This window comes from Thunnus albacares, chromosome 7, assembly GCF_914725855.1.
Source record: "Thunnus albacares chromosome 7, fThuAlb1.1, whole genome shotgun sequence".
NCBI classification, from domain to species: Eukaryota; Metazoa; Chordata; class Actinopteri; order Scombriformes; family Scombridae; genus Thunnus; species Thunnus albacares.
Window position 1 is genome coordinate 26,578,493 of NC_058112.1, and position 15,609 is coordinate 26,594,101.

At 39.4% G+C, this 15,609-nt stretch overlaps 1 protein-coding gene across 1 annotated transcript; it reads left to right on the forward strand.

Annotated features, from left to right (window-relative positions):
- The first annotated feature begins 980 nt into the window (after positions 1-980).
- Positions 981-14,411, forward strand: ireb2 (iron-responsive element binding protein 2). Its single transcript, XM_044356184.1, has 22 exons — positions 981-1,366; positions 3,844-3,930; positions 4,188-4,353; positions 4,603-4,740; positions 4,878-5,105; positions 5,508-5,577; positions 5,914-6,097; positions 6,337-6,476; positions 6,705-6,876; positions 7,124-7,224; positions 7,447-7,563; positions 7,775-7,934; positions 8,908-9,043; positions 9,922-10,006; positions 10,105-10,261; positions 10,700-10,824; positions 10,955-11,059; positions 11,187-11,329; positions 12,036-12,183; positions 12,476-12,598; positions 12,749-12,934; positions 13,652-14,411. The coding sequence occupies exons 1-22, from the start codon at positions 1,342-1,344 to the stop codon at positions 13,760-13,762; spliced, it is 2,907 nt and encodes a 968-aa protein (XP_044212119.1). The 5' UTR covers positions 981-1,341; the 3' UTR covers positions 13,763-14,411.
- The last annotated feature ends 1,198 nt before the right edge of the window (positions 14,412-15,609 follow it).

Below are 15,609 nucleotides of genomic sequence, written 5' to 3' on the forward strand. Positions count from 1 at the left end.
GCAAATCTAACTTTAGACACTTTAAGATTTAATTGAATATGGAATTAGATATGTTAAAAACAAGAAAGCTGTGAAATATTATTATGTTATATATGTTATGTATATGCTCATAATGTATCGTTTTTTTTATACTCTCTGTGGTTATATCCCTGGTATGATCAGTTTTATATGCACATATGTTGTATGTAGTAATGTTCTGTTAATAAAGAGAGAAAAAAAATCATAGGTACCTAACTGGTCTATATTAAATAGAGTGTCCAGAAACATAAGTGATCATATCCTTTGTGCAAAGCAAGATGATTTCCAAAGGTAAGTGCCTTCATGCATAGCCTTATGATTAATTTTGTGTTTTTACATACTTTACTTAAAAAAATAGGCTAATTGTTTACTTATCGTCATACAATGCCAGTATCATTGTTTTAATCATAATTAATATATTTGCATTTAATATATCAATCAATAAAGACAATAAAAATAAGTTATTATAAATATAAAATTTGAAAAATCTACATAAAGGCTTTTTTTTTCATCTCATTGTCTTCATCAGCAGATGGAGTTTGCTCCATTGTGATCACAGATGTGGTTATGATCTCCACCTCATATATCTTTTTTTTTTTTTTTTTAATTATCAACCAAAACAAACTTCATTTTCATCACAATCCAAGTGTTAAACACTGTAAATGGAAATTACAATAAAGTCTGAAAGGAAATACAAAATAGAGAGGACAATTAAGAAATATAAAAATTAAAATACAGTAAATGGAAAAACAGGGTTTCAAAAATGTAGTTATAATAACTAATTGTGCATATACTCTTCTTGATATGACACTTTAGAGAGTTTATAAAATGTGTAAAATCATGAAAGAAATGATAAAACATTGGTAATCTTTCAGACAAAACATTTGTGAATGAACTTTTATTTTTTCCCATTATTACCCAACATATACCTGATAGTCTGGAACTGCGGTCAGGTGATGACAACTAAGCAAACTGGTGATAACTGTGTGATGCGACTGTGAAATTTAACTTTTACGCTCATTATTATTGTTAGTAGCAGTGGTACTGTCGTCACTGAGCAAAATGACAAAAATGGTTGCTAAGCAAGGCTTGAGTTCTAGAACGCTTCAATCATTTCATGCAAGATTAACCGTCGTTCAGTTTAGGACGTCCATTAACGATAAAACTGCTACAATGTTGCCGTTTTTAATGCTTTAATTCTCATGTTGTTATGTGGTTGCTGTGAGTGGGCGTGGCTCCAGATCTTCGCGCTCCGATTGGTCGACTCGGTGTCGCTCGCCACTGTGATCGTGAGAACGGGTCGTGTTGATTTCAGAAGTCATCATGGCGCTCACTTCCCCAGTCAAAGGTAAAGAGGTGTCTTGTGCTAACCATACCTTGCACGCCGTCATCCAGTCAGCCTTTCATCCTTAAGAGCAGCTATCGATTGAAAAAAGACGTCCTTTCCCTGAAAATATCTGTTGTTTGCTTTTAGTTAGCGTTACATAAAAGTCTACCGTCAACCAGTTAGACATATAAAAGCTAACATCAGCTAGCTTGGTTACTCCAACTGAAGCAAGTGCTTTGAAATTAGCTAAAGCCGCAAACCAGACTCTGAAAGTCCTAACTCTAACCATACTCCAACCGACTAAGCTTATATTTTGTGTTTAATTACCTTGTTGTTGCTTATCTCCTCAAGACATGCAGCTGGTAGCGCGATAAGTAGCTAGTTAGCGAATGTGCTTCATGATAAGGACCAGTGTTAGCAACTTGAGCCTTAGCTAGCTTTGTAGCTGTCTTCCATATTCTGTCACCAAGGCGAATGAAGAGATGATTTAATGTTATGTGTCATCACCACTAATGAATTTCGCACCAAATCAGCATGTTATTACAAAGTGTGACTTCACAGTTGGCTATATTAATCGCAGGGACAGTGAACAATAAGACAACGATTGCTTTTGCCTCCAAAGCCTCGTTATCTGTCGAAAGTGACATTATACGCCACCATCACAAATACATTGTTTGGCAAATCAAACACTCAAATGCTGTGTAGTATTGAGTCACTTTTGTAATAATTTTCCCATTAGTAATAACCGATTTTTAGCTGCTTTATTAGTGAAAACAGGTTTTGATAAAGAATGATCTATTTAGGATTTCACTGGTGCATTTTTGTTTCACTAATTCAAAATGATATATATGTGGCATTAAATATTTTCTATTCGGCTTGCTTTGCATTTGATAATGTTTTTTAATTTTTTCATACAGTTATTTAAAGGAGGTAATTCTACTCACTGACTAGCCTCTCAGTAATGCAGGACACTGTGAGGTTGGGTTGTTGTTATTTAAAACATGAGGAAACATGGGAGTGATCTGCAAGGTTCCTGTGAATTATTTGACAAAAATTCTTCAGGAAATGTGAAATGTAGCATTTGACAAGGTTGAAGGCATGAGAGTGTTTGCTTTGAATGTTAATTGTGCCAAATGAATGTAGCACAAGCTTTTAATCTGTCTTCTTGTGTTCATTATGCTCCTGAATATGTTGCAGTTTAGACAACAGCAGGAACACTATTCATATATCGGTGCTTAACTGTGATGAAAAGCTTTGTTTCAGAGCTGGTTTATGTCTGCTTTGATATATAGAGCTGAATACCAGTATTTTGTTTATTTGCTGCCTCCTCCTTGCTGCAGTGCCCCGCCACTGTTGAAAGTGTTTAAAGGAAATACTGCAGATGAAGAAGATATGAAACCCTCTGCCTGTCATTCATGTTGGTTAACTATCAGATTTTTAGGAATTAGACTAAACCAGTATTATGTTTTCATTTGAGAGCCCTGATTTTCACCTTCGCACCTTCTTCCCTTTTTGTATTTATTCAGTTTTAAGATTTGGGAAACCAAAACAACAGTGCATGCTTTATTTTAAAGCTAATATATGATATATATTTGGTTTAGTCCAGCGTCTTCTACGCAGTGTCAGTTTCATTATAAATACAAGAGTGTTGCTTTTAAATCTAGTAACTCGAGAGCCAAAGTTACAGCCTGATGTCCTGTTGAGAGATCGGTCAGTCATGCCAAGACTTACATTGTCCAAAGAGGATCAGCACTTGCTTATATTATTTTTTTTTTTACCCAAAGTCTCTCAGAGTAATTGAAACTACATTTAACAGCCACAACCTGAATTAACCAGCATTCATCTTGTAGCCCAAACCTAGTGTCTTTTGAGTGTGTTCTGTCTTGAAGTAAAAATCTCAGACAATGCACACAGTCTCACAACCAAAATATATTCTGCAGAGCTGCAACAATCTTTTTTGAAAAACCTTTATGGTTCAGGTAACCACATCCTGGCTGGGTACTTAATACTTAAAGACCACAAAGGAAGAAATGAGACCTGAACGATGTTTTTCATATGTCTTTTCTCTGCGCTTTCATTCTGCGACAATCATTTTTATATTTTACAAGAAACGTATTCACACTACACTTCAGATTTTCGCTGTTCCGGAAACCACCTGCTCAGCTACTAATAACCACTAATACCACATGGTATGTAATAAGCCAATTGTATGGATGCACTATTTGCACAAACAATACAGAGAAATGTAAGCCTCCTGCCAGCTTATTAGAGAGGCTTGTCCCTGCCTGAACTTCCTTGTTTCGAGGAAATCCCCATCTGTAAATGTTAGAAAGATAGTTTGCTATTTGTTTATATGACTGGGCTGAATTTTTTTGAACCCTCACAGAGTAAAAAAACAAACAGATTTGAGGTGATGACATCTGGAAATTTCCTTGAGTTGTAACACACAGGCTGGAATTGTAGCTGTATAATGATAAATGTTTGTTTCCCCTTGGCAGAGCACCCATATAGCCATCTAATCGACACACTATCAGATGGCAGGATCAAGTTCTTCAATCCACAGAAATTAAATGATCCAAGATATGGTGAGTAAAGTCCCTGTGACCTAAGATCTTTTTAGATCTTTATCATGTACCACTTATTTTACTCTGATCTGCAAGTTATAGTGTTTTAAGTAGTTGGACATTGTACGGTATAAATCTGTCAGCGTGTTGCCTTGACAGTCATGTAACAAGGACAGCAAACAGTCGATGAACAATTAAATTTAATAACACGCTGTTTACTGTGGGAAATTAAATGCTGCCGCCTCCTTTTTTTTTTTTTTTTTGTTTGCTTTGTGTAGATAAGCTGCCTTTGTCCATCCGTGTCTTACTGGAGGCAGCAATACGTAAATGCGATGGCTTTTACACAAAAGAGGAACACGTCCAGAACATTATGGATTGGCAGCAGCAGCAGGATAAAGCCGAGGTGCCGTTCTCTCCAGCACGAGTCCTTTTGCAGGACTTCACGTGAGTTTCACAGCGTTTTTATGTCAACACCGGTCCTCCAATGTTATAAAACATTTCTGACAAGCAACATCAGTCAGTTTCTTCCGTGATCTGTGTCTTCGTGTTAGCAGGATCTGTCTTCGTGCTCTTTTAAAATAAACATGTCATGATTATTTCAAGACATGCAAATCAAAATCAGCTTTAGGTTTGACAAGTTCCTGAAGGAAGGTTAGATTGAATCATTTTTCCTCTTGTGGTTTGCTTTGACAGTGGTATTCCTGCCATGGTGGATCTGGCAGCCATGAGGGACGCTGTGGCCAAACATGGCGTGGACCCCGACCTGGTCAACCCTAAATGCCCCACAGACCTCATCGTAGACCACTCACTACAAATTGATTACAGCAAATGGTATGTTTGTAGTTATATTTTCCTGATATGTATTGACAACATAGCAGTAGTCACATATTTTGTCCGTCTTTAGTTCAGCAATAACACTGACCTACTTGATTCATTTTGTAATATAACCTTTTTTTTAACATCCACAGTGCCATACAGAATACTCCGAACCCCGGCGGAGGGGACGGCTCTTCCCGCCCGACACCCTCCAGGCCTCCTCAACTCAGAGGAGGCTCGCACTGCGGAGGCCAGCGGAGCTCCTGTAGTAAAGCTGCCTGCAACGACCCTCCAGCGTCCCCGGGTCGACCTCCAGCCTCTGTCCAGCAGATAGAGAACACACCTCTCCTCTGCCCTTTCCACCTGCAGCCTGTCTCTGAGTACGTTTCGAAGAAGGCAGGGCTGTTGATGTATGGAAGTGATTTAGTCCACATAATAGTGAAACAAGTATATCAATTCTCAAACTTTCTGGAATGCAGGCAGTTTTGCATTTCTGACATTTTGTTTGCTTCTTATAAGTTTGTGCTGTACTGTGTTGCAGATATCACTAATTATATCCTGACTAAATGATTAAATGATGCAGCTTTTTGAAATTTCAGATTTGTCAGAGATGCATTAAAATTTAATGAATCACTTCGAAACCAATGACACAAATCACTTCTTTATTTCATCCCTTTCAAAAGAGGCCACAAACACGTCAAATGACTTGACATATTTTTACTGATTGACACACAAAGTTCCTTTTCAGCATGTTTACTGTCGATTTGTTCTTTTTTCTGCAGACATGAAACAGCTCTGAAGAATCAGGAAATGGAGCTGATCAGAAACAAAGAGAGGCTTCAGTTCTTTAAGGTACAAGAGAGAGCACTTCTGTTTTTATTACATCATATCAGATAATGGAAGGGAGATAAATGTCTAATGATGTGTGGGAAAAGGGGAAATTTCAGTCTTTAATGCAGTGTTTAATACACATAATGTATTTCACACTTTTATAGCAGTGGGAACTAGCTTTTATTATTCAATCTGCCAGATGTTGTTACAACTGAGAACCAACTAAAATCAGAGAAAAGTCAAGTAACTTTGCATCTGTCTTTAAAGAACAATACACATTTGTATTTGTACCTTTTTAATAGACCAAACAGTTATTTTGTTTCTAACTTGCTATTTTCCTGTCTGTCTATCAAACAGTGGTGTTCAAAAGCATTCAAGAATGTGAACGTCGTTCCCCCGGATGTTGGCGCAGTCCACCAGGTGAATCTGGAGTATCTGTCTAGAGTGATCCAGCTCAGCGACGGTTACATCTACCCCGACAGCGTGGTGGGAACCGATTCACACACCACCATGATCAACGGCCTGGGCATCCTGGGCTGGGGTAAATAATTTTCAAACTTCATAGTTATTCGTACGAGGTGTGACGAGAGATGAATAGGGATAGGAAGGGAAAAAAAGCAAAAACAGAGAACAGAACTCACTCTACCAGAACTACACAAACCAGCCAGAACTGGTTATTTATGCAAGTTATGACAGTTTCCTTCACTCTGCAGCACAAACATATCTGTTATTTAAAGATTTGTTTAAGATTTTTTTTTTTTTTTTTGCCTTCTCCACCAGGTGTTGGGGGAATTGAGTCAGAAGCCGTGATGCTGGGCCAGCCAGTGTCTCTGACTCTTCCTCAGGTGGTAGGTTGTAAACTGGTGGGCTCCATCAACCCTCTGGCCACCTCCATAGACATCGTCCTCGGCATCACCAAGGTAACACTGCTCTGCTCTCCTGCATGCCTTATTAGGAACTAGTTTCTTTACATGTGAACTTGCGGGAGACAGAATATACACATCACCAGAGGAGGCCAGTTTTTAGAACAAACATTGCAAACTACAAGAATCTAATGTGAAACTAACATCTATACATGTGGTATTAAAATGTATTTACAGAAAATACTATTACTGTGTACTAATGTAAGTCGTGCGTTGATTTTCCAGCACTTGCGGCAAGCTGGGATCGCTGGAAAGTTTGTAGAGTTTTTTGGACCTGGTGTGTCCCAGCTGTCAGCTCCTGACCGAACCACCATCGCCAACATGTGCCCCGAGTACAACGCAACTGTCAGCTTCTTCCCCGTCGACCACATCGCACTTAAGCACTTTAAAAAGACAAGTGAGTCAGCGCCACTGTTAATTAAGAGTTTTTGCTTCACAGTTGCAAAATGGTACAGTGAATTATCCAGTCCATTAAGGGTTTTTTTTGGATGTATTTCTTACTGAGCAGCTTACATTTTCACCCTGAACTCACTGGGTTTTTGCTACCATGTTCCTATGTTCAGAAATAGTAGTTATAATTGTTACTGTTGTCTCACAGCATTGTTTGGCATCCAAGTACTAACGTGTCATAATTTTCCTCCCAGACTTTACCCAGGAAAAACTTGAATTACTGGAGTCTTACATGAAGGCTGTAAAACTTTTCCGAAGCTATGAAGACACCTCAGAAGACCCCCAGTATTCTGAGGTAACGTGTCTTCTCTTCAGCAGTGTCTCTGTGGACTCAAAGCTGCAATCTACAATAGATTTAGATGAATATTTATTGATATTGATGATAAGTGTGTTTAAGTTATTTAGACATTTTTCCTTAATTAAGAAGGTAGAAGAGATGGTGAATCGACACTCCCGATTAGATTTTTTTGAAGAATCTTGAAGATTTAACATAATCATCATATTTGTTTTTGTGCAGGTGATTGAAATCAACCTGAGCTCCATGGTGCCACAAGTGAGCGGACCGAAGAGGCCTCAGGACAGAGTGGCAGTCAGCAACATGAAAGAAGATTTCCAGTGTTGTCTCGATGAGAAGGTAACGCACAAAAAAACACACCTTAAAACGTTCATATTAACGTCTACTTCTTCACTCTGCCAGTCCTCAGACTAATAAATGTGATTTAGGTCAGCGTCAGATTAATAGTGACGTTCAAGGTTATTATTAACATCTCTTTGTTATCTGATAGTTGAGTGTTATGTAATAACATGTGTTAATTAACTCCTTTTTCTCTTTGGTCTAATCTTAGGTGAGCTTCAAAGGCTTCCATATCTCTAAGGAGAAGCAGGAGACTCGGGTTCCTTTCCTGCACTGTGGTCAGGAGTACCAGCTGGCCCACGGCTCGGTGGTCATTGCTGCCGTGATCAGTTGCACCAACAACTGCAACCCGTCTGTCATGCTGACTGCAGGTAAAGGACTGAGTCACTGGGCAGAGCAGAGAACTCAATAACCCCAAATTATGATCAGACTTCCTCTAAAAATATTTCTGAATCCCATCTGTAGATAAATATTCTTGGCTGTAAGCTTAACAAGTTTGTGAATGCAGGGCAGGAATTATTCCACGGTCAAACGTCCAGTGCCATGGATGCCCCGGAGTGTGGCCGTAATGCCCCTTCTAAAATTAACTACCCACACGGCCAGTTTGGCATGCCCTCTTCTGAACTGGCCGTTGTGCCCTTAAAAGAAAGTCGTCAATTTCCTCATTTAAAACTACATGCAGTTTGTTTCCCAGTGTCTCCATCATCACGCTGGGCATCAACAGTAGCTCAAGATTTCTCCCGCTACATCAAATATATGTGTAATATTAACATAAACATTAACAGCTAACCCGCTAGCTAACATTAGCTAACAATTATGTGATAAGCACAAGCAGTTAAACACTGTATGGTTTAAGTATTAATACACGTTGTATTTCAAAGTTTACCAGGCACACACTCTCCTGCCAGGCTCTGGGAAGTGGTGAAAATGATTTTCCCCGGTGGTTTGCTTTTATGAGACTGCCTGTTTGTCTTGAACTCATTGATATCTGTGACAGTGGTATTTGGCAGCTTGACATATTCCATTTCTGCAGCAAAGACGTCAGAAGACGCTTTGAACTTGTTTTCACTTGTCATGCATTTATTTCCTCTGTTTGAGAAAAACATGTTACACAAGTCCTCATAAACTCCTGAAGATCAAACTGGACTGTGGGGCAACATAGCTGTGACGTGATGTGGCAGGACTAGATTCTAGTCCATGTATCTTGACATGTGTTTTTTTTATTTGCACAAGAAACCAAACACCAAATGTTTCTGTTGTTTGTTTTTCCCACAAAAACAACACTTCTTCTTTATGATAGTAGATAGATCATAGAACGTAACTATGTTTGTCGCCTCGTTGCAGGTCTACTGGCCAAAAAGGCTGTGGAGGCGGGGCTTGTCGTCAAGCCTTACATTCGGACCAGCCTGGCTCCTGGAAGTGGCATGGTCACTCACTACCTCAATACCAGTGGAGTCCTGCCTTACTTTAACCAGCTAGGGTACGCTTGTGTACACAGTGACGCACAAACACACACAAATACTCCTGTAACTCCAAGGCAATGACCTGAGATGAACCTGTATTTGAAGTTCTGAATGGGTGCAAGCTACACTTACCTGTTAACTGTGGGTGTAACACTGCTTGACTTTGGTATGAAAGGACTACGCATTTCTATAATAACTATCAGATTACTAGAGTTTAATATAGATTTATTGTTATCCTACTGTCGATACTTGTAGCCCTCTCAACCTTAAATTCTGCTCCTCTGAATCTCAAAAAATCTTTGAACTGGGGCTGTAATTAGCCTTATTTTCATTACCGATTAATCTCTAGAACTTTTTTCTCGATAAATTAATTTGCTGTTTAGTCTATAAAATGTTTGAAAATAGTGAAAAATGTCGATCAAAACCCAAGGTGACATCCTCAAATGTCTTCTTTGTCTCGACCAACAGTCCACAACCCAAAGATATATAGTGTATTATCATAGAAGACCAAATAATGACATTTGATAAGCTGGAACAACAGAATTTTGACATTTTTTCTTTAAAAAATGACTCAAAACGAAGAATCGATTATCAAAATTGATTCATCTTTACAGCTCTACTTTGAACATGAGTCTTTGAATGTAATCGTCGCCTGAGCTTTTCTTAAGAATACAGTTCCATGTGTTAATAGTGGGGGTGTTTGTGGCTGCAGATGCAGAGCAGGGTGTTGTGTCATCAGCAGTGATTAAGGACTTACTTGTGATAATATTTATGTCTGAAAAAGTAAAACACAGCTGGATATGTGTTAATGATCCTGCGTCATACACAGGGATTGGATGTCACACTCACAGACACAAAAGAAGTTTGACTAATTTAGTTCTTTTACACCGAACAGGTTTGAGGTGATAGGTTACGGCTGTGCCACCTGTGTAGGGAACACGGCACCTTTACCAGAAGCTGTCGTAGATGCAATCAAACAGGTAAGATTTTCATAATACATTCAGCCATCTTTGTCAAATGTTAAATACAATTTTTGCACCTCTCACAGTGAATTTCTGATCATATACTTTTATTTAAGGGGGATCTGGTGGCCTGCGGTGTGTTGTCTGGCAACAGGCACTTCGAAGGTCGCCTATGTGACTGCGTGCGTGCCAACTACCTGGCCTCCCCTCCTCTGGTGGTGGCGTATGCTATTGCGGGCACTGTGGGAATCGACTTTGAGAAAGATCCTTTAGGTGAGGAAAACACACATCAGCGGCTCTTTAAAGCTGCTCCTCTGAAACCTGAGGTTCATCAGGGGATTTGAGGAGTTTGGCTGATGACAGTGAGCGATCATTTAGTGATTCACTGTTGTGTGCAGATGTGTGTGGTAGTGATAAGGTTTTGAATTAAATACTGTGTATATATATAAGAAGTCGATCCTGTTTTTGTTTAATCTTCTTTATTCTTTATTCTCTGTATAAAACTTGTATTACGTCTCTTGTCAGCTCATTTCATTAATTTTTACATCTGAATGTGTTAAGAAATCAAAAATCCCATTACTTAGACAACTAACTTTGAAAACTTTGCTCTTGAAAATGCGATGCAGACTGAACAGATGTTGAAAGAAAGAGGCGTGTTTCATTGTTTGATATTCTTCGTGTTAACTTTGGGCTTCCCGTTTGCTTGAGCAGGTGTGACATCAGAAGGGAAGGAGCTCTACCTTCGTGATATCTGGCCGTCCAGGGAAGAGGTCCAACAGACTGAAGAGGAGACGGTCATCTCCTCCGTCTTTAAGGATCTCAGGGGAAGGATGGAGGTGAGGAGATGATCTTCACTAACTTTCTTCTCCTTTCTTACCCTTTCTTTTATTTTTTCATGTCTGCCATCTGTTTCACTCAAGTCAAGTGATTATAAATGGTTCTTCCTCCCACTGTGCTCTCTTCCAGAAAGGGAACTCATTTTGGAACAACATTGACTATCCAGATTCTGTAGTTTTCCCCTGGGATCACAAGTCCACGTACATCCGCTCACCATCTTTCTTCAGCAAATTAGTAAGTCCTCATGCATGTGGATAAAGACAGATCTCCTGGTTTAACTGCTGTTGTCAGTGAAACAATAAAGACATCAGTAGTTTATATTATAAACGCCTCCTCTGCCTCTGCTTTTCTTCTTTCTCAGAGTAAAGATGTTCCACCTCCTCAGTCGATAGAGAACGCTCATGCCTTACTGTTCCTCGGAGACAAAGTGACTACAGATCACATCTCACCGGCAGGGAGCATTGCCAGGGTCAGCGCCGCTGCCAAATACCTGCTGAGCAAACGGTCAGTTTCCTACTCAGACGCCAGGAAGACCAGTTTTCACTAACTTCATTAGTGCTCATTGTACTTCGTTTGGTGTTCCTATTTACAGATGTGGAAGATGTTGAAATTTGGGGTTTTCCACCACTGTGGAATGCTAGTCACAAGTTTGTTTCACTCCTTTAATGAGTAGGTCACCGCAGATGTTTGAATAATCTCCTGACATGGGTTTTGTTTATATGTGCTGAGTTCATCTTGCTCAATACTTTTAGCTGGAAGTCTTCTCATTACTTGGCAACAGCCTCTCCTAAAGTGCTGATGTAACATTTGTTGTGAGGTTTGAGAAGATAAGGCCAATACAAATTGGGTCTAAAATATGAATAAGCAGTTGTTCATTTTGTTCATGAGAAGTATATATAAATTATTAATTGAGGACCTTTTCTCTGTAACAAAAACAAAATGATCAACAATCAACAAATAAGCAATGAAGAGACACTAAATTGTCATAGAAGGTAAACAGAACCAATTGTCTTAGCTAATCTTGCAATAGATGAGAACATCCGTAACCATGGTGAAGGTGACACACCAAAGATAAAACTGCAGTATCCTTATGAACAAAAAAGGGATACATATTCATCACAGCTTTGTGGTGTTACTGGACACTGTGCTGTTGTTTATCACTGAACAAATTCAAATGTATTTACATTTTACTTTGAATATTTTCCCACAGCCTGACGCCAAGGGAGTTTAACTCGTACGGCGCTCGCAGGGGGAACGACGCAGTCATGACCAGAGGCACGTTCGCCAGCATCAAGCTCCAAAATCGATTCATCGGCAAAACAGGCCCTAAGACTTTGCACATTCCTTCAGGCCAGACAGTAAGTGGAAACTTCATCAGACCACTAACCTTGAAGTGCATCAGTCAGAGACACTAATGGCATAGATTCTGTGTTGTTTTCTGAGTTTTTTTTACGTAACAGCCAATACAAACAGAAATCCTGAACAAGCTGGCTGTTAGAGTGGTTAGACTTGGGACCTTTGAGCTGAAGCGTCCGTGTCTGTCTAGCAATAGTCAGTTGCTACAGGTTTGAACCAGACTAGCTGGTTTGTTATTGTTACCATGTCAAACCTGCTGCAAATAACATGTCCTCTTCCTGTCTGTCTGATCAGCTGGATGTCTTTGAGGCAGCTGAACGCTATCAGAGAGACGGCATTCCCCTCATCATCCTGGCAGGCAAAGACTACGGCTCTGGAAACTCCAGAGACTGGGTAGCCAAAGGACCATACCTGCTGGTAAACTACAGTACACACTAACCAGTCAACAACTGTCATTTTCCTTGGTTAACATAGTACATTAGATTAGTTTAGCCATAAACTTTCTGCTCATCAGATTTCCTTTGTCCTCAAAATAATTGTCTTTCCATGCACCTCGATGGTCGACAGGGGGTACGTGCAGTCATCGCTGAGAGCTTTGAGAAGCTGCACAAGACCCAGCTGGTGGGCATGGGCATCATGCCGCTTCAGTTCCTGCCCGGCCAGACCGCTGACTCGCTGGAGCTCAACGGGAAGGAGAGGTTCACCATCACCACGCCCAGCAGCCTGAGTCCGAGGCAGCAGCTCACTGTCAAGGTAGGCAGTAATCAATGAACAGCTGTGATGACTGTTACACACACAGCTCGGATGTGTTCAAACTGGCTGAAACCTGTCTTGTTGTTTTATTAGAAAACCTTGGAAAGCAACCCCCCCCCCCCCAATTTAAATAATTTAAAGTCCTCAACAATCCTTAATATCCAATATTTAGCTAAATTAAAGCTGCATTGTTAGACTTTTGGCCTCTAGGGGGCAGAAAAAACACTTCCTTTTAGATATTATTTCACTTACAAAGCCATTGAGGGTAACATGTGTGCAGCAACAGTTGCTTACTTATTACATACTGACCAGACACAGAGCAACATTATCATCCCATTAGAATATAAATCGACTATTCACCTTTTAGCTGGGTTATAGTTTCTGTCAACTCCTGAGTAAAGTAATTGATTCTTAAGTCTCTAGATGTTCCAGTTTCTTTACCAGCTAATCATTAACTTCTACTGTCTGCTGATTGGTGCTGAACAGGTAGTGTACAGTTGGTTTATCAGAGCTTTATTGCGGAAATCATCTGCATGCTACTGGAAACAGGAGCGACTAGAACACTTAAACTGAATTACACGTTAAATGTGCTGTGAAACCAAAACAGTGCCCTAAAAGAGGCTATAAAGCTTTGGCAGAACAGGTGATTTGGGTGATAATTCTTTGTAGTTTTGGAGAACAGTGTCATGAGGGATTTGTTTCTGTGTTCTCTTTCAGACCAGCCAAGGAAAGTCCTTCTCCGTCACTGCACTGTTTGACACCGAGATGGACGTTATCTTTTTCCAGCACGGAGGGCTCCTTAGATATGTCGCTCGGACTTTGCTCTGAAACAGCCAGCAGCTGGGTCCCAAACCTACTGAATGTGCATTAGGTTCATGAAGGGCAGCCCTCGTCATTTCACCAGTTTGTGTTCAACATTGACGAAAAAGCGGCTCATTTGAAGCGACAGAAAGGCTGGTGCTTTGTCAGTTTGAGCTGGATTTGATGGAGTCATGAGACAGTTTGAAGCAGTTTGGTTGCTTTTCCATCAATACACTCAGCTGTTCCTGTGTTTCCAACAGCAACGTTTGTTCTCACAAGAGACTCAAAACAAGCCCGGGGTGTCCGAGAAGACATTAATACATCAGTTTTTGTCTTTTATTGCTGGCAACAAGATCTGCGGAGTAGTGAGGGGACATTTGTTTCATCATTCAAAAGTAGGTGAGCCAGAAGACATGAACCCTCTCTGCTTTTGTCATCGTTTAACTCAAAAACAGTCCTGCCTAGAGAGGCTAAGATGGTGCTACGGTACTTTAGCATAGCATATTGTATTTTCAGGGTGCGACTGTATAGCCTTTTTTCCCAACATTCAAGTCAAGTAAAATATGAATTTAAAAAAATTCAGAATTGAAATTGATGTCAGGTACCCATATTTATTATTGAGGTCAAAAAATTGTTAATTCTGTTAATATTTCTTTAATTAAACATTTTAATCAAGTTCCCTTTATGCAAAAAGTACAGTTGCCTCCTAACGTGTACACAATCATTTGGAATCAGGTGAAATTCCTCTTTCTGACGTTACTTGTATCACTAAGCTTCCTGCATGAACATGGCTCCTACTAAAACTGACAGTCGTCAACATCACCTTAACAGTAAATTATAAAAAGCTTTTCAACATAAAAAAATGAATTAACACCCATGCACAAAGCAGCAGATGCTTCTAAAGGTTTGATTTGAAATAATAACTATTTGAAATATAATTACTATTTGTATCCAAAGTATAACAAAATATTATCAAAGTGCAAAATATACATTTAAAATGTTTTCTTTGTCAACTTAAGTGGTGCTGAAGTAAAAAGGTAGTTATTATAATGTTGCTGGCTATAGTTACACTTGTGATTTTGATCTTTTTCCACAACACACAGCCAGCAGTGTTCAGCATCATTCAGCGTGCAAGCCCATGTAACGTATTACAATTACAGGATAATTGTAATTATTGTTTTGAATTGAGCAAGAGTGTGTTTTACTGCTAATTTGTAACAGGAAGAATGTGTTACTTTTCTCAAATGTTACATCATCTTGCTTTTAAAGAAAAGTTTGTCATTTTGGGAAAGTAGCTTATCTACTTTCTGGTTGAGGGTTAGAAGAGAAGATTAACTGTCCGGGTTCACAGTTTTTCAAATCTGTCTTAAAACAATATTCAGGTGACCAAATGAACATTGAAATAGGGTTTTCTTTCTGTAATCATTCCTCCTGTTCATACTGACCATTAGAAGATCACTTCATAATGCACTTACAATGTAAGTGATGCAAAAATGTATTTAAAAGTTTAACTGAAACTAATATGAAGTGCAAAAGTTCCTCTTTTTGTGGTGGGAGTATACTTCCACCGCAGCTTAATGGGGAAACACAAAGACTAAAAAGACTGTAAATGTGGCAGATATCCACTTGATATGACTAACTCAGACTGCTGAAGCCTAAATAAGCTACAGAGAAACTTTTAACTGCATTTTGCACAAAATGACTGTGTGGGCACACTTTGGATTTTGGCCCCCATCACTTACACTGAAATCACATTTGAAGGGGATCTTTTAGTAGCCAGTATGAACAGGAGGAATGATTACAGCGAGGAAAACCTCTTTCAGTGTTTATATGGACACCTGACTGTTGTTTTAAGAAAGACTTGAAAAACTTTA